Here is a 19,840-nt window from a genome sequence, read left to right on the forward strand (position 1 = left end):
GCTTGTTGACAGCTTTTCTTTACTCCTGCTTGAATGCCAACAGCGCAAAATAGACGACTGTATAGACGGGAAATGCTTAGTCCGTCTATTTTTTTTAAGTTTTCCGTCAATCGCCTACAAAATGGGCGTCCGTCATAGGCGGATAGGCACTTTTTCCATACAGTGGCCAAGTAGCTTTAGATATACAGTATATATATACAATATATATATATATATATATATATACACAGTGTATATATATATATATATATATATATACAGTGTATATATATATATATATATATATATACAGTGTATATATATATATATATATATATACAGTGTATATATATATATATATATATAGTATATATATATATATATATATATACAGTATATATACATATATATACACACAGTATATATATATATATATATATATATACACACAGTATATATATACACAGTCTATATATATATATATATACACAGTCTATATATATATATATATATATATATATATATATATATATATATATATACACAGTCTATATATATATATATATATACACAGTCTATATATATATATATATATATATATACAGTCTATATATATATATATATATACACAGTCTATATATATATATACACAGTCTATATATATATATATACACAGTCTATATATATATAGACTGTGTATATATATATATATACACAGTATATATATATATACACACAGTATATATATTTATATATATATACACAGTATATATACACAGTATATATATACACAGCATATATATATATATATATATACACAGTATATATATATATATATATATATATATATATATATACACAGTATATATATATACACACAGTCTATATATATATATATATACACACAGTCTATATATATATATATATACACACAGTCTATATATATATATATATACACACAGTCTATATATATATATATATACACACAGTATATATATATATATATATACACACAGTATATATATATATATACACACAGTATATATATATATATATACACACAGTATATATATATATATATATATATACACACAGTATATATATATATATACACACAGTATATATATATATATATATATATATATACATACACAGTATATATATATATATACACAGTATATATATATATATATATATACTGTATATATATATATACTGTGTATATATATATATACACAGTATATATATATATATACACAGTATATATATATATATATATATACACAGTATATATATATATATATATACACAGTATATATATATATATACACAGTATATATATATACAGTATATATATATATATATATATATATATATAGATATATTTTTTTTACCATTTAAAACATTTTATAATTACCTGGTTTACATTTGTTTGCTGATCTTGAAGTGGGGAAAGTATGCAAACAGACTAAGAATTTCAACTGTTTCAAAGCCACTGTAAGCATCAGATTAAACCAAAAGATTTTGACAAATCATGTCAATTATTTCAGTAGTTCAATTTTTAAAATTCTCACATTTAACTAGATTAATTTCATAGACTGGAATGTTTGCTGATTTTTTTCAAACTATCATTTCAGGGCTTCAGACACTTTTTTTTTTTTAATTGGGAGTTCACTCCACACATTTCCACTATATGACTGATAAATGGGCTGAAGTGTCAAGCAGAAGTTTGTTTTTTACACATGCACTTGTAGACGTATAATGTATTTGCACTGTCTCAAATTTGAGGTACAAAATTCCACTATTTAGGGCCAGTCTGGAGCCCCGTGTTTTGATTATAGTTAACAGCTAACGAGATCATCTCAAGTAATTCATTTGTATATACATTTTGTGTCTAAATATATAAATATGGTAGGAAATGGACTGAAACTTATTTGTGCGTGCTTTCTTTGTGTTTAATGAAACTGTCATTTACTTTTGAATTAAACTACTAAAACATTTCAACAATTCTGTATTTTATTTCATGAGATACAAATGTACAATATAGGTGACACATTATGTCAGTACTCTAAGCAAAGACATACTTGGTGGTGGTGTATAAAATGTTTTTTTTTGTTGTTGTTGTTCCAGATTTTTCAAAAACAAAAAAAATCCAACATGTTCAATACCCCCGATTTGAGGTCGGACTTTCAAGCGGCCGAAATCAGGCTGAACACACCACACACGGCAGGATTATCTGATAAAGTTATCTTAGTCTAGACAGTTAGCATGATGCTAGCTCAAAACAGCTGGGGGATGTATTTCTTTCAAAATGGTGGGGTTCGGATAATTTGTGCCAAAGGACCTGGGTCGAGTTGTGCCAATGGCATAAGTTCCCCCAATTTATAATTTACTAAATATTACTTTATTGTATTTTATTATTTAATGCTTACATTTGCTCACTGAAACTATGTGCCATTCTTAATTTTAGACCAAAATCCATGCCACGCAGATACAAAAGGAAGACAGACAGGGTTTCAACTCCTCTTGAGGCGTTGGAAAGAGCAGTGAAAGAGATGCAACCGAGGAAGACCGTACATCAGGTTAGAAAGGAGATAAAGACCTGCAGTATGACCATAAAAAGATATATGGATAAGAAAAAAAACTGGCTTGGTGTTACAGCTAGAAGGGAGCACAAGTTCACATTCTCCTGCAGCACTGAAAAGTGAAATGTCCAGTGGTAGGCTAAATCTGTGAAGACATTCAGCTGCAGACTCAGTTAAGTACTAATTTTGGAATATTCATTTTGTTCTGACCATCTGTTCATGTGGCGCTAGGCCTTGTTGAAGCAAATTGGCCTTTGATGTTAAAACTTTGAATAAACATTTAACAAGTTCTTTTGCATTGAAGTTGTCTTGCTTTCATGTATCTTATCATTTGTGAGATTAAAATGATCTTTCTAACTTCAGTTATCAATGGCCCCTGTGATTTCTGAATGGCACAATTTACCCCGCACTTGGGGCAAGTTGTGCCATAAAACCATTTCTTTTTCTAAAGCTATTATTTCTCAAACAGTTAATTTAAGCCAGGCGCTTTAGGCTTTAATGGGTTAAGTAAAAATTGGCAGTACTTACCCCACCCTCCCTTACAATTTTAACTTTTGGGCTATCAGGAAATTCAATTAGAGACCATAACTCATTCACTGCCATTGATGTAATTATTTGTCTTTTCAAAATCCGGCCATTCAATCCCAGGAATCTATTAATATTTTTTTCATTTTGTGAATGAGTTAAGGAGGTTACTTTTTTAGGGAGAAATCTCCAAATCTAATATGTTAATCATCAGCTCTATTTTTGTCAATTTCTGGAAACGAGACCTTGTGACATGCAGACTCGTAAATAACACAGAACTACTTTTATTCATTAGGACTTTTATTTACATAAATATTGTGGTGGGTTTAACAAGGGTCAGAAACCCACCTTGATGACGGATTTTGTATACACCAAATTGGCGGGCGGTGGGGTGGATGGGGGGTGGGGTATACGGGGGTTAGAGGGTCGTCACTTCTTCTCAGGAGCCTCGGTTCCAGCTTCCAATATGGGCGGAGCCTCCTTGGTATCTCGATGAGCGGGGAACACCTCCCATGGTGTGTTCAAGTCAAACTTCCTAAACTCCTGCGCCAGCTCCACCGGCTCCGCTACCACACGCTTCAGTTCATCATCATAGCGCACCTGGCAAAAGGACGGGTTCAATTATTGGACTATTGTGAAATGAAAATGGGATCTCACAAAACGTGTCTTTGCCCTCCCTAGTACAGCTCTTTGAGGCTCAAGTTGCTGTATTTTAGTTTTTATTTTACAGCTGTGGTAGGGCCAGGCTACGGTATGTGGCCTTAAAACATATGATTTCTGATTTAAGCGATTCCAAGGTTTTGAACCATGCGGCTTATGTAAAGGTGCGGCTATTCTGTGGATTTTTCTTCCACGGCAAGGGGCACTCTAACCGGAATTACAATGCAATACAATTGCCATTAACAGGATGTGACTGCAAGGGGGGGGGGGGGGGAGTTCAACAGGCGAGGGCACTATGCACTAGGTTATGAATTAGGTGGTATGTGGAAGTAGAGGAATAAAAGATGGACGTTTACTGACAAACTGGAGTGCAAGCGGGCGGTGAAATGAAGATAAGTACTTTATTTTCTCTTGGTTCTGTTCTGTTTTAATCAGCAAAGTTCCTGCTGTGTTAAAAGGCACTGTTAGGAAGTAATCTGTTCAGGTACATACATGTACATTTCCAGTTCAAAATCGTTCTGTAAATGCAGTAGGAGTATCTAATTTTTCAACATAGATCGGTGCATCTTATATTAAGGTGCATGGTATATGGTTTTTCATTATTTTTTGAAAAATAGAGTGGGTGCATCTTATAGTCCGAAAAATACGGTATGTGAATGTGAATGAGTGCTTCCTCCTGGAAAAATATTCCTTTGGTGAAAAACAAAGATAATCTGTGATTGCCTTCCACCAAGCTCCTTTCTTGTCATACGGCAAAGAACGTGGAAATGTTTCCGCTCTTCTTGTCTCATTCTTTGCAGCAGGAATTTATGCTAGAGCAGCCGGCAAAGTCAGTATATGTAGCGACCAAATCACTACGTTGGAAACATAGACTATGGTTTTGCACAATTATCTCGTTTCAGTTCACTGACATATTCGTGGAAGCTCAGTGGGAATGTGCTTTGATCATCCTGACAAATAAAAAGATTTGAATCAACTGATAAAAAATAACCCAGCCCTAACAGTGGCTAACTTCTTGGTATACTTGAATTGCAGTTTGAAATGTTCCTTAACTTTTGCCTGTGAAGGTTTTACGATAGCAACAGTGTGAGCCTAACACAAATTTACTTGGCATTTTTATCCTCTGAGAACTTTGGAGATTTCATTGTATGAAGAAAAAAGTGGTTGTCACCTCAACATATCCTGACAGAGGGAAGTCTTTCCTGAAAGGATGACCCTCAAAGCCATAGTCGGTCAGAATGCGTCGTAGGTCAGGGTGGTTGGCAAAAAACACCCCATACATGTCCCAAACCTTCATGAGAAAACCAAACACGTGCACAGTTGGGTCAATCGGTGTTGACAACGTTTGTCAAGGCAATTGCATTGACTCATGTAGTTTGTGACTCACCTCCCTCTCGTACCAGTTGGCGGCCATGTGGACGGGAACAGAAGAGTCCAAAGGCGTGAGTTCATCCGTGTATGTTTTAACTCGAATGCGGGAGTTGTAGCGTAGCGACAGCAAGTTGTACACAATCTGAAAACCAACACACAACACAAAAACTTCCGCTTCGGTCCATGTAAAAAATGAGGAATTCCTGGTTGGTCTTAAGAACAGTGCAGTTGTATATGACTTGGAAGTATAATACAGCTGCATTTTCTCTTTCTGAACTGTGTGTTTTCAAACATTTACATCCATCCATCCATTTTCCAAACGGCTTATCCTCACGAAGGTCGCTTTAGCCTATCCCAGCTGCCTTTGGGCAGTAGGCGGGAAACACAGTGAACTGACCACGAGCCAATCGCAGGGCACACAGAGCAGACAACCATTCACGCCTCGTGTGCAATACACATTTTAACTAAATCAAGTAAAGCACTTTTTGTTTTTGTTAATCATCCTATTGTGTATTTAAAAGTATGGTGTTAATGTTCAAACTGTGCATATTGTTACAATGACTTACGACAAATATTTTATTTAGGGATGCACGCTAATTATCGACCTGATATCAGGGGAAAAAAATGAAATCACTTTTATCGTATTATTGTATGTATTGTATCGTCACTTGTACCAGACTATAGTAATGTTTTTTTAATGACCTCATACTAGAAAACAAAAGTAAAAATGTGCCGCGTGTGCTGAACTTATTGATCATTGCTGTATTTGTATGAAAGCATATCATAGACAGTATTAAAGACACCTGGGTTTTAAATTGTCAAAAAATGGTTCTCCTTGACACAAAAAGCAAAAAAAAAAAAGAACTGCTGTACCTCAAAGCGGTTCTGCCGTGTAGGAATGTCGACAGCTGTTAGGTCGACCATGTTTCTGAACTGAGCGTTAGTGTGGTCCCTCAAGAAAGTCAGCACAGGGATCACGCCGTCAGGGTGGATCATCACCTCCAGCTCATTATAACATGTCACCTTAACACACAAACTTTCAAAATCAGAACATCTGCATATTTCTGAAAAGCCCTTTTGATCTCAAACAGATTTTTGGGCTTCTCTATAGCACAACTGGACAGACGTCTTTATCCATGTCTGTTCATGGGAGGATTTTTATTGATTGCCTCTGTCGCAACTAAAGGCAGGATTAAGTTGCGAGCGCGTGTGTTGACCGAACGTGTAAAACAGTCAGACTTCAAAGATGTCTCATTACATTTGTCCTTGTGGTGTCCGCAAAGGTTCGTCTCACATAACCATATGCATCTCCACTTGCAATCAGGGTGCACTTACTGTTGCATTGAACAGACCTGAACCTGTTGGATGTACTTGGGCATCATCTCAGCCACATACTCCCCAAACGCTGTCAGCTGGTTGAGGACAACTGCATCCTTAGGCCGCACGGTGGCTACACAGAAGACGTGAAGAGGTGACAAGATGGTCATCGGTGGAAGACACACATTGGCCTCCAATATCACAGGCAGAAATGGACCTTTTTAAATAAACCCAAACTGAACGCTTGAAATTAGTTCTTCTCCAAATACACATTTTGAAAGAATATTTACATTGTGTTTGACTAATTGCATGAACCCAAACAATAAGCTTGATACATAATTTGAGGTTCTGGAAGTCCTTTGTTTCAGTTTCTACTGCAGTGACGTAAAGAAAACTTATAACTAGTGTTGTTCCGATACTGGTATCGAGAAGTATCCCGATACCACATCAAAACACTGGTATCGGTATCTGCGAGTACTTACAAATAACGTGCCGGTGCAATTTCCCGATGCTGTACTAGTAAAGAACGTTGAATGCACCGCTTTGTATCTTGCTCCCTGCTGCTTTTTAATGTGTGTGTGGTGTGTGTGTGTGTGTGTGGGGGGGGGGGGGGGGGGTTATAGTGGGGTACAGGAGATATAATGTCGGCGATATGTAACTACTTCAACATAGAAACCCCAGCTAGAGCGATGCAACATTTGAGAACGAAACATGTGATCGAGCACCAAGAGCTTGCGGCGGTGGCAGCGAGCATTAACAAGGGGAATTGACCGCAACAACAAACCCTGCTCAATTTACATTGAATGCATCACCTTGTATCTTGCGCAATCACGACACTGGTGTGTGGTGACTGTTCAATATTAGCTGTCGCTATTGGCCCAGAGCGGACTCTCTCTTAACCAATGGCGGGGCTGCTTTTCCATGTTTAGAGAGAAAAAAAAAAAAAGTGAGGTACAGGAGAAATAATGTCGGCGGCGATATGGAACTACTGTACTTCAACATAGAAACTCCAGCGAGTCCAACAGCTAAGTGCAAAATTAGTGGTGCGAAAGTTGCAAGAGGTGGAACTAAAGTGGCCAGGTTCAATACATCAAACCTGATAAAACATGTGAGGACGAAACATGTGAATAAGCACCAAGAGCTTGCAGCGGCGGCAGCGGCAGCTAGCATGAACAAGGGAAATGGACCGCAACAACAAACCCTGCTTAATTTGGGATTTTGGAGTTGAATTTGTTGAATTTTTCTACTGCTTGTTTTTGGTTTTGAATGTGCATTTGGAAGCGGAAGTTGTTGCAATGGGTCACTAATACTCAAAACAAACTTTTATAATAATGTCCAAGAGCTTTTGTAATTAATCCGACCCAATCTCTCTCAAAGATACCTTGTGTATATTATGTCTTATTTTTTCCTGTTTCACAAAGGTTTTTAAGTCTGACCAAGCCATGATTGCAATGCTTTTTACATCCAAGTGAGTGTGAAGTTCTTTAGAATCACAAGAAAAAAAATGTTCATATATATCTTTTTTTTTTTTTCTCCTTAAAAGTCTGTTTTCGGTACAGTATCGGCATCGGTCAATACTGCACAGCTAGGTATTGGAATCGGCATCGGGGCTAAAAAAATGGCATCGGAACAACACTACTTGTAACCAAGTCAGAAGAACATGTCGTAGTCGTAAAGTCATAGTCAGAGCAGATATTTGTGTAATAACAATTACCAGGCCTTATACTGCGTTCATAACCTCAAAATGTCCTATGTTGGGACCGTCATAAACTGATGCCCACCTCGCTGTAGCTTTACAAATAGTAACCCAGTGTAGATTTAAGGATGCCAAATTGAATTCGAACTGAGAAACTAGACAATGGAAATGCATTAAACAAAGTAATAGTGCTTAATAGGGCTATCAATATGGCTGCACATTAATGGAAAAACGATTTCAATATTTTTGCGATATTTAACACGTACCCTAAGAAATTACATTATTATGTAATGAAAGAAATACATTTGTTTCATGTAGTAAAATACGCAACCTCATACACGAAGCTAATTAACAATGATAGATAGATAGATAGATAGATAGATAGATAGATAGATAGATAGATAGATAGATAGATATGGGTGCAAAAAATGTGATCGGGACATACCTAATTAAAATAATTATTAATTTGATGATTGATATGTTGTTGAATAAAAAAATCTAGTTCTTATGAGAAGAGAGCGAGAGAAAGAGAGAACGACAGAGATTGACAATTAAAAACAATGTGTTCAAGCAGTATTTACGTTTTGTCTCAGTGGTGGAACTCTGCAATCTGCTCTGCTGCAGGGGACATGAAGACCTTGCAACTGGACACATGAGAAGCCAGAGTACATCAGTTTCATACATTAGTTGTCAGCAAGACGCTGTGAACGTGATACGTGGCCAATCAAAATCAGTAGGGTATGCTGTGTTCACTGGAACTGAAGCGGACCTCAAATATCGTTCTCTGTAACGTTGCTAGAGAGTTCGACCTAATAAAAAAGAATGGCATAACATAATCAGGAGCAATTTCACAGCTTCTGCTAAGATCGACAACCCAACGCGTCAACAGGCAGCGCGCAGAACTATTCAATGATGCTGGGTTGCTAGCATTAGCTAGCACGAAGGTCAAACCTCGCGACGTGTAGCCAGTGATAACTGGCCGTATTGTTTCCAAGTGGCACACGAAGAGCAAAATCCTTTTAATGACGTTTCGTCTTCAATAGCCCATCGTTGTTTCGTGTTAACTTACTGTTAAAACTCCGCCCGAGACCTCCACGGACAAACCGAACAAGGGCTGCAGCCATGTTGACTCCAGTGCTCGTTCTTCTCTTGTCAGGGCAGTAGAGACGGAAGAGGAGGCTGGCCAGCCTCTCTCGCCACCTCGTGGACCGGATGAAGGCACGAGTAATAGAATGTTATCGTACTGCATGTGCAATTAATAAGTTTCAATCTTCAACTTTTAAGCGATTCCCAAGTTACTGCGACGTCAAAAAAAAAAAAAAAAGTCAAGTTGACCTAACATGGAAGTTAAAGAGGAAATCAACACAAACATATTTCTTACACATATTTTTTTCAAGAATATGTTCTATGGGGGCTCACTAGTTGAAACACGGTGTTCTGATTAATATTGCTTTTGTGGAATATGAGTTAAGCAGCAAAATCCACCCCTTTTTAGCCATCTCAGTGGGTGGCCATTTTGTCACTTCTGTTGACTGAAAATGACATCACAAATGCTCAGGGCTCAGGTAACCACCAATCACAGGTCAGCTTCAGAAAACAGGTGAGCCGTGATTGGTCGTTACCTGAAAAACTGTGAATATCATTTTCAGTCAGCAGAAGTGACAAAATGGTCGCCCCTAGACATGGCATAAATCAGGTGGATTAACTCTTATTCCACAAACACAATACAGAATGCCTTGTTTCCGCTAGTGGGCCTGTCTAGAACATACTGTATTCTTGAAAACAATATATGTTTGGGTTGACTACAGCTTTAAAGGTTAATCAAGTTCCGTCATTATGTAACCCTTAAAGGTTTTTCTACCTCATCTTCGGAGGCAGTGGTATGGTGGATTACAAGAAAGGTTTGAGTTTATGTTTATGTATTTCTTCTGGTGGCTTCCTTGTTAAAAACAACCGACACGGCAGGACAGTGTTTCTGCTTCATTGCATCTTTATTCAGACATGAACAGCCTGGCTCTAATTCACCACTTTTCTTTTTCTTCTTCGCTCTGGAAATGCGCCGTACCAAACCAACTCAAAAAGGACCAAATACTTAAGCAGGATAAAATAATTAAATATATACTCACAACACAATATTGCAGCATGTTGGAAAAAATAATAAAATACAAAATAATATATGCAATCCCAAAATTAATATATAAAATGAAAATATCAATTGGCAACTCGTGTTACAGTCTAAATTGCCCTTTGGTGTGATTGTGAGTGCGAATGTTTGTCTCTGTGTGCCCTGAGATTGGCTGGCACCAATTCAGGGTGTCCCCCGCCACTGCCCAATGACAGCTGGGATAGGCTCCAGAACTCCCGCGACCCTTGTGAGGATAGGCGGTTTGGATAATGGATAGATGGATGTAAAACTTAACTCACAAAAGCCTCTCTGCAAAACTGGCTTTGTATTCAAAAAACTTTGGTACTGCTTTGTGAGCCTGAGGAACTCTCTTTGGACATACCGCCACCTGCTGTACATATACAATCAATGCAGTCTGGGTCGCGGTTCCATCTCTCGTCAGCAAAACGGGCGTCCGTCAATAATGGACTGTGATGTCCGTTTGGGCAGAACCAGGTTACTTATACTTATTCACAACATTTTTTCAGGTGTTATTTTTCCAGATTTTTCTCCAAGTTCTATGTCTAATTGAAATGCAAATGCACTGAGTGCACCCACCTTGCCATGCATGCCTTACGGCGTCGTCGGAAGGAATGACATTTCTTGATGAAGTGTCAAACTACTGAATGTTAAAATGAAAGGAGAGAAAAGAAAAATGTTGCTTGGTCATTAATTAAAATCTTTTGTGGATCAGTGAATGAATGAATTTCTTTCAAGTGGGCAAGTTAGGCATATTTACGACAACCAACCCTGAACATGGAACAGCAAACAACGAACAAATTAAGATTTAAAGCAATGCCCAATTAATATTTCTACAGATGATAATACCTATTGATCATGTGACCCCAGAGAACTTGTAAACATGTCAAAATGAGAATCTCCACAAGCATGTGATCAAAACTACCCAGAACTCCAGAAGTTTCTTGACATGACAATGAATATCATGAATTATTACTAACATATTATAATAAAATTAAAGGTCATTTAAGCACATTTGTTATTTCACAAGTGTGGATCAAACTGGTATAGCTCTTCACATTAATCAGTAACCAAGAAGAAGAAGCTCTTAGTTTGAAAAAAGTTGGTGACCCCTGATTGAGAGTGATCAATTAAACCTACCATGCATGTTTTCAGAATGTGAGGAGAACCCGGAGGACCCGGAGAAAACCCACGGAGGCACGGGGAGAACATGCTAACTCCACACAGGGAGGCCGGGGGGAGGATCGAACCCACGACCTCTGAGGCAGACATGTTAACCAGTCGATCACTGTGCCACCTTAAGTTTTACGTTTCTATTTTTATTTTTGGAAAGAGTGGAGTGAACAGGTAATTGTGAAACGGTATTTTGCAGCAACCCCCCACCCCAACACACGCACTCCATTTCAAAAGGTGCACCAAAGGTTGTTTGACAACCGCTTAAAGACAGAAGAAGAAGAAGAAGAAATCCAAGACAAATTTGAAGAAAAAAAACATTCTTCTATTATAATGAGCAGAGATGGGCATCGTCTATTCGTCTATATCTTCTGAGCGGTATTTCCGGCGGCACCACATCGTCGCAGTCCGTCCCTCGTCGGCTACAGCCAATCGGCGTCGGGAACATAATTATCCTGTCACACGCGTGCGCCGCACAGGCAGACACACCGCCAAATTAAGAAAAAATATCAAATAAAAACAACACACACACACACGCACAGCGTGGTGGACGGTGAAATAAAAACAAAATGGGGCACCTGTCATTGCATCGGCGGGTCCGAAAGGTATACAACACTGTTTTATTTTTTCTTTGTTTGGCTGCATGTCAGGAGTCGGGCACCTGCGTGTGACGTGGTACCGGTAAAGTCTGCTCTCGACGTCGTTTGGCTGACTCGGACCGACCGGGTGAGTCTGAAATATAGACGGGAACTCAAACCATAGATGAAAAGCCAGCTCAGGTAATGAGTGTTTTATTTCAGTTTTCACAAGGGCCAGGAGGCATTTTAATTAATTACCTTTGGGAAGAATGTGACATGGATTTCTGGTTCAGGTAAGCAAAACTGAAAGTAAAACTTTTAAGAGTTGAAGCAGCAGCAGAATCCCACTTACAGTTCAATAGATTGACAAATAAGTGTAGGCTATGTGAAATGCCAAATGCATGTGAGTGTAAAGGTCTAAAATTTGACAGCACACTTTGATCAAGGCCAGGTTTCTTAAGCAGGGGCTGCATTAGAGCATGTTTAAAATGTTGGGGGACCACACCAGAAGACAGACTGCAGTTGATAATGGTCAAAACCGATTTACCAACACTAGGGAGAATCTCCTTAAAGAAGTGAGGAGGAACAGAGTCATAAGGGCAGCCAGGTGGATTAATTTGGCAAACCACATCCTCCAAAAATGTCAAGGAAACCGCCTCAAAGGAATCCAACAATGAGGAACGGAACGTGGACAGAGGGGTCAAATGTGACGTTTGAAACGAGAGCCTTATACCAACCTTGTCAGTGAAAAACTGCAAAACACTTTTGCACATTTCAGGGGACGATTCTGAGCAAATTGGCTGATGGGGCTTAAAGTGGAAGTCAATCCAAACATATTTTTTTTCAGAATATGTTCTATGCAGGCCCACTAGTTGAAACACGGCATTCTGATTAATATTGCGTTTATGGATTATTGCAAAATCCACCCGTTTTTAGCCATCTCAGGAGCCGGCCATTTTGTCGACTGAAAGGCCCAATCCCAATACCCACACTTGCACCCTATGGTCTTCAGCTGACTTCGCTGAAATTCACGAAGGGTTCGAGAGCGCAGGTTACAAGTGTATAAAAATTGCAGAATTGGGACAATTCGTGTGACGACATCGATTTATGCCCCTGTGTCAGCGAGCATGGCAGCACGGGTTCTTGTTTTGGCAATTGTGCTGTTTAAAATTATATTAAAACAAAGTTTTATGAAGTACCGGTAGTAGTAAAGTAAAACTGTGTCTATGTCTTCCAGTCGATGGGAGCTATTTCTCCATTATTTGGACTATTTGCGGCTCCTGCACGATATGCAGCGCATTCACAGAAGGTTGCTAAGTACGGCAGATTAGGACAAAATACGTAGCTAAACGGTGAGTACGGCATTAAATATCGATTGATATTACACATATACATATGATGAACTTTGTAAGAATGGATACTTACACTTGAAGAGACATTTTTTTTGACAGAAACTCCACCAAATGTCATCAGTTTCCCGCTATTTTGGTCAAATCCGCAATGAATTGTGGGTAATATGCTTCGATTTAAGGGGCCATGCATGCGGACTTCGCGGAATTGCGGAGCAAGGGCGCAAAGAGGGCACAATGCACTTCGCAGAATTGGGACGCCCTACGCACTCGTAGCCTTTGCGGGAACAAGCAAGTGAAGGGCACAAGGGTGCAAGTGCAGGTATTGGGATTGGGCCATAATGACATTACAGTTGCTCAGAACTCAGGTAACGACCAATCACAGCTCACCTGTTTTCTTAAGATGAACCACAAGTGGTTGTTATCTGAGCCTTGAGCAACTGTGATGTCATTTTCAGTCAACAGAAGTGACAAAATGGCCGCCCCCTGAAATGGCTAAAACGGGTGGATTTTGGTGCTTACCTCATATTCAACAAATGAAATATTAATCAGAATGCCTTGTTTCAACTAGTGGGCCTGCATAGGACATACTCCTGAAAAAAATATGTTTGTGTCAGGGGCGGAGCCATGGGTGGGCCTGGGTGTGCGCAGACCCACCCTGATTGACAGACTTCCCACCCAGTGAGATTCATGAAAAAAAAAAAAAAAAAAAAAAAAAAAAAAATATATATATATATATATATATATATATTATTATTAAATTGTGTTTTAATTTGCATTTTGTTGTGTTTTTTATTTTGTTGAATATTAAGAATGGCATAATCGTGGTTATCTAAGGAAGATCTGAACTTCATATTATTCAGTTTGTCATTTTATTTGAATATACGATGTCGGGACTGGAGGATTGTGCTCAGTGAGAGAAATATTCAGGCCCACCCTGACTTTTCCATGCCCACCCATTAGCCACGTTCTAGCTCCGCCACAGCTTTGGGTTGACATCCCCTTTCAGTGCAGAATCAATCATTTTAAATAGAGTACATGGATTATGATGATTTACCTGAATAAGACTGGGCAAGTGTTCCCTTTTGGACTCTTTCACATTTCTTTGGTAATGACGCCAGTAGTCCTTTAGGATTTGATAAGAGACCTGCAGCCAGGGGCGGAGCCAGAACGTGGCCAATGGGTGGGCCTGGAAAAATCATGGTGGACCTGAATATTTCTCTCACTGAGCACAATCCTCCTGTACACATTGTATATTCAAATAAAATGACAAACTGAATAATATGAAGTTCAGATCTTCCTTAGACAACCATAATTATGCTATTCTTAATATTCAATAAAATAAAAAACACAACAAACTCAAATTAAAAAAACAATTTACCAAAAATGTAAAAGTATATATTTTTTCATGAACCTTACTGGGTGGGCAGTCTGTCAACCCAGGCCCACCCATGGCTCTGCTTGAATTTAAGTATGAGAATTAAAATACATGTACAGTAAAGCTATTGGCAGGACTGAACAGTGTCTGACAGACTCAACATTTGATCAGTAATAACATCAATTGCATAAGACAGACAAATCACATATATGGTACATGCACACAAAAACAGCATTAGAGATCTAACCATGCAGTTGAATATCTTGTAACCATGGCTACTGGTGACAGGGTTTCTTGTTCGGATGGATTTTTTTCCCATAAAGACTTGTTGGCATGGCTGCTTAAAGTTGCGTCGATAACGTGTTTGGGTTCATGTGACCATTCCGTTTCCTTATATTCTGGGGACCTGACATCAAAAACGCAGGCGTAATCTTGCCAAAGAGCAATTCAATTATCCTCCAGGAGAGCCTCCGAATGTACTGACAGGGTGCCGCCATATTTGGGCTTTGAAGGTGATTGGTGATTGCACCTGAGCGCCGAAATGATCTATCAGTAATCAAACATTTTTAATACTGGGCTCAAAAATGCTCCCGCACACGAGGCGGAATACCTGTGTGCTGGGCTTCAGGGGGCTCCATAGGTTTGCAGCCTAACCAATGTTGTTGTTGTTGTTGTTTTTTTTAATGTGTCGTTTGTTCCCCAGATAGCAGGACGTATTTTCCAAAGTATTTCCTTGCAGACATACATTGTCACCTTAAAAGGCTCCCATCTCTGGTGCTCATCGGAAACACTTGGCAATAATCGGCGCATACCTGGAAGATACCTGGCAGTCTTTGTTTGTGAAGTCGGTGTAATTACGATGTGATTGCGAGAGCTCTCACTTGGTGGGCTCAGTTATTGACCGGTGATAGAAGAAAATCTTTGTGTGTGGGGAGCTGTTTTGAGATTATCTGAGGACCCCACACGCAACGTGAGCAAAACTGTTAAATGCCAGATTTTTTTATGTCTGTGGGCTGACAAAGTTAAAAAAAATCTTTTAAGATTGTAAAACTTCCTTGCGTGTGTACCTGGTTTAAGATTGTACACACAAGGACTAAATGATGTTGCCAAAGGCTTGCGCTTTCTAAGTGGTCACCTGATACAAAGAAGCAGTTTGATCACATTCGCCACAGGGGAAATTTTGCACACAATAACAGAGTTATCAAATAAGGAGAAGAAGCAACCTCCAAATGGTTCACAGAGAAGGGATTTTATATTCTGTGCCCCTACTGCCAAGGCCTTTTTAAAAGGGAAAATCTTGTGGTGGCATTTGCAACCGTGCAAATGCCACCACAAAAAAAATGACACAAGGATATCTGAAACGTTCTCCTCATGGTGATGACACACTGTTATGCGATTTTTTTTATTTATTTTTTATTACATTTTACTTCCTGCCCTCGTGTTTCCTGGTTAGGGTGATTGTCTCCACCTGTGTCCCATCCCCTGTGTGCAAATAGTCTGTGGCCATTTCTTAATATGAAGAATGCACAGTACGATCTCCTGAACTCACTAAGTACGGGCTTCCTAAGAACGTCAGTCTCTTTGTAAATTCTAAGGGCTGTGTACTTGTTAACACCAAACATATGCCTGAGCCACCTCATCTGGATCCTCTTGACTCCAAGTCCCCCGCGGATGACCGAACTTCTCACTATAAAGTATCTCTAAGGGAGAGCCCGGACAGCCTGCGGAGGGGAAACCCATTTCGACCGCTTGTATCCGGGATCCAGGTGGACAGTTTACTCAGTGAAAGAGAAAAAAAATGTGTGTCTTCTAAGCACGGTCAATAAGAAAGTGGAGCTTGAAGAAGATTTGCGACGAAAACCAAAGGTCATCAGAGACTACAATCACTTGAAATGTGGTAATGAAGTGCTTGATGAAAAACTGTGCTTTGACAGTGCGCGCAGGAACACAGAGATGGCCTGCCGCTGTCTTCTACAACAGCCTAGACATTGCTGCTGCAAATGCACACGTACTGTACAAGAGGACCAAAGGAGTCAAGGCGAAAGTTCCGGCATGCGCTTGCAATTGAAAAAGCAATCGAAAAAGACACAAGCAGGCACCTGCACAGGACAGAGCAGGAGGCACTACGTGAAATGAAAAGGGATTGTGAAAGGAAAACAACATCATGCCAAGTCCGTGCGAGTTACAACAGAAATGGCAGTCCTGTGAAATGTGCTGTTTTGCCACAGGTACACCTGTCAAAAACGCAGGAAATTATCTACATTCATGTGTGAAGAATGCTGAAAAAAAAATAGAATTCTGTACAAAGGACCACACAAGTTGATGTGCTTACTGTCATGGTCTGTTCTTGTGGTCATGTTTTGTTTTTGTTGTTCCTGGTTGCTCCAGTAGGGGCAGTAGGTGGATCATCTGCAGCGCACCTGTTTGCAATTCCAATGTACTATTTAAGGACTGCCAAGCAGACAACTCACCGTGGCATTATTTGTTTTGCTCGTGTCTCTGGTCCCAAGCGCTCGTATTTTCTAGACTCGTCTTGTTATCTCCTGTTTGCTCCGTGGTACACTTCCTTGGTTCATGTAAGTAGTTTTGTAAATTAAAGCTTTACTCGGTTTGTATTATACGCGTTTTGGATCTTGTTCTTTGGCAACAAGCAATTTCGGTTCTCGTTTTTTCTTGCCTTTGGCAAGTGCTTTGGTTTCCTACATTTTTTCCTGGTCTTTTATACCAGCGTTCTATGTTGTACTTTGTTGATCTGGTGATATTTTTGTGTAAATACTTTTTTTTTTGTTTTGTTTTTTTTGTTGGCATTTTTAGAATCCACCAGTATTTACCAGAACCTGACACTTACAGGTTGTTTTCACTGCAATTTCTACTGAACATGGGTTTTTTGGTGTGAAATAAACGTTTTTAAGCCATTTGTTTTCATGTCATTTGTTAAATTTGTGTATCATTACGCGGGGATGCTCGTAGAACATCACTTAGAAATAACTAAAATTCCGGTCTAAAACAACACAGCAACCTTTTTCCACAATGCATGCTCAAATAAACATGCTCATTTATATAGTGTATGAGCGTGTAAGTTATGCTCGTCATTGGTTGAGTTATAAGTCACTTATTGTGGTGTGCTGTCGCACCTCACTGTGGCGCCTCTTTGGTTTTATCGTGTCAGTTGGTCACCTTTTTTTTTTTCCCTTGAATTTAAGTACACTTTTTGTCAGTCGGGTGTACCCGACCGCTGTGCTATGCTGGGGAAGTATTATAATTTTGTTAATTAAACAACGGCTTGTGGAATATCTAGATGTCTTTGCTCCTTTGGCTATCCAACAACACCTGCGCATGGCTAGTTGCCCCCTGAGCTCACACCACATCCCACTCCAGAGTGCACTGATGTATGCTCCAATCACACCATTGGACCAACAGAGTTTGAGAACTAGCGCGAGGGTGCCAGGTGGGTGTCGATGCAGTTTGCAACTCAAAGTCAAGTCAAATGTATTTATATAGCCCTTAATCACAGGAAAGTCTCAAAGTGCATCACATATGCACCAGATCATATACATGACATCCCCTGATCTTAACCCCCAGGAGGCAAAGAAAAACTCAAAAAATTCCACCTGGGGAAATGTGAGAAACCTTGAGAAGGGACCACAGATAGGGGACTCCCTCTTCCAGGATGAGCTGGCTGCAATGGATGCCGAGTGGGCAACATTGAACACACATTATAGTACTATACAGTGTTTGTTAAAGTGATGTGAAAGTTAATCAAATGAAGTGCTGCAGGAAGATTACGTCGAAGTGAGCAGGGGCCCAATGGTCGTCAATGTAGAAATGTCCATAACAGCGCCTCCGAGGATGTGGTCAGCCTCCAATCTTGTAGCAGTCATTTGCTGTTGAATCGAAACAGCAACCTCCAATTTGGTCGTGATCACCTAGTTCCCAAGCCTGGGAAAAGGGGGCAGAAATAGAATAGAAGCGGCAGTAAAGAGGCCAAAACAAACAGTTCAACTAAATGCAGAATCGTACAAATAAGTCTTAAGTCGTGTTTTAAACATTTCTATTGAGGTAGTGCCTCTAATATCCGCGGGTAGGGCATTCCAAAGCTTCGGTGCCCGAATAGAAAACACTCTAGAGCATGCAAACTTCTTTTTGGCTCTCGGGATCACTAAAAGGCCAGCATTTTGTGACCGAAGGTTTCGGATCGGAACATACAGTATCACTAAGTCGACGAGATAGGAAGGTGCTAAGCCGTGCAGTGTTTTGTAGGTAAGTAGCAAAACCTTGAAATCTCATCTCAAGTGAACTGGGAGCCAATGCAAATTGGCTAATATCGGAGTAATTATCGAACTTTCTCGTCCTTGTCAAGAGTCTTGCTGCGGCATTTTGGACTATCTGCAGACTTTTAATACTAGACATGGGAAGACCAGAGAGCAAAACATTACAATAATCGAGGCGAGACGTAACAAACGCTTGGATTAACATTTCTGCATCACTGTTCAACAGAATTGGACGAATTTTTGCAATATTATGGGGATGGAAAAATGCGGTTCTAGTAATATTCTTAATGTGCATTTGAAAAGACAGAGTTGGGTCGAATATAACACCAAGATTTTTTGTTGAATCACTTTGGGTAATAGTACATTTATCGAGCCTCAGAGTGGCGTTCGTAAATAGGTGCCGATGTCGAGCAGGGCCAATAATCAACATCTCGGTTTTATTGGAGTTAAAAAGCAAAAAATTGAGAGACATCCATTGTTTAATCCCGGCAAGGCACGCCTCTAAATTACAGCAATTAGCTGGGTTTGTTATCTCGAGCGGCATATATAACTGGAGCCCCGCCTCTAAATTACAGCAATTAGCTGGGTTTGTTATCTCGAGCGGCATATATAACTGGGTATCGTCAGCATAACAATGAAAACTAATGTTATATTTACGTATAATATCACCAAGCGGAAGCATGTAGATGCTAAACAATAGGGGCCCTGGTACGGATCCCTGCGGGACTCCAGATGTAACTTTACAAAACTCAGAAGTCGCATTGCCATGAATTACACGGTGCGTCCTTTCTGAGAGGTAGAATTAAACCAAGAAA

General features: G+C 39.4%; 1 protein-coding gene across 1 annotated transcript; it reads right to left on the reverse strand.

Moving 5' to 3' along the window:
- Positions 1-3,371: 3,371 nt before the first annotated feature.
- ndufs3 (NADH:ubiquinone oxidoreductase core subunit S3) lies at positions 3,372-9,333 on the reverse strand. Its single transcript, XM_086025089.1, has 7 exons — positions 9,203-9,333; positions 8,715-8,777; positions 6,473-6,570; positions 5,994-6,143; positions 5,137-5,262; positions 4,921-5,040; positions 3,372-3,689 (listed from the first exon to the last, which is right to left on the reverse strand). Exons 1-7 carry the CDS (start codon positions 9,255-9,257, stop codon positions 3,519-3,521), a joined length of 783 nt encoding a protein of 260 aa, XP_085881215.1. The 5' UTR covers positions 9,258-9,333; the 3' UTR covers positions 3,372-3,518.
- Between the last annotated feature and the right edge of the window lie 10,507 nt (positions 9,334-19,840).

Source organism: Filicampus tigris, chromosome 3, assembly GCF_054856515.1.
Source record: "Filicampus tigris isolate MCC_2025a chromosome 3, RoL_Ftig_1.0, whole genome shotgun sequence".
Classification (NCBI taxonomy): domain Eukaryota; kingdom Metazoa; phylum Chordata; class Actinopteri; order Syngnathiformes; family Syngnathidae; genus Filicampus; species Filicampus tigris.

Coding starts and splice junctions, on each gene's coding strand:
- ndufs3 (XM_086025089.1), bottom strand. CDS start 9,257: ATGGCTGCAGCCCTTGTTCGGTTTGTCCGTGGAGGTCTCGGGCGGAGT. Junction 8,778..9,202: donor TCTCGGGCGGAGTTTTAACA/GTAAGTTAACAC, acceptor TCATGTGTCCAG/TTGCAAGGTCTTCATGTCCC. Junction 6,571..8,714: donor TTCCACCACTGAGACAAAAC/GTAAATACTGCT, acceptor TCTTCTGTGTAG/CCACCGTGCGGCCTAAGGAT.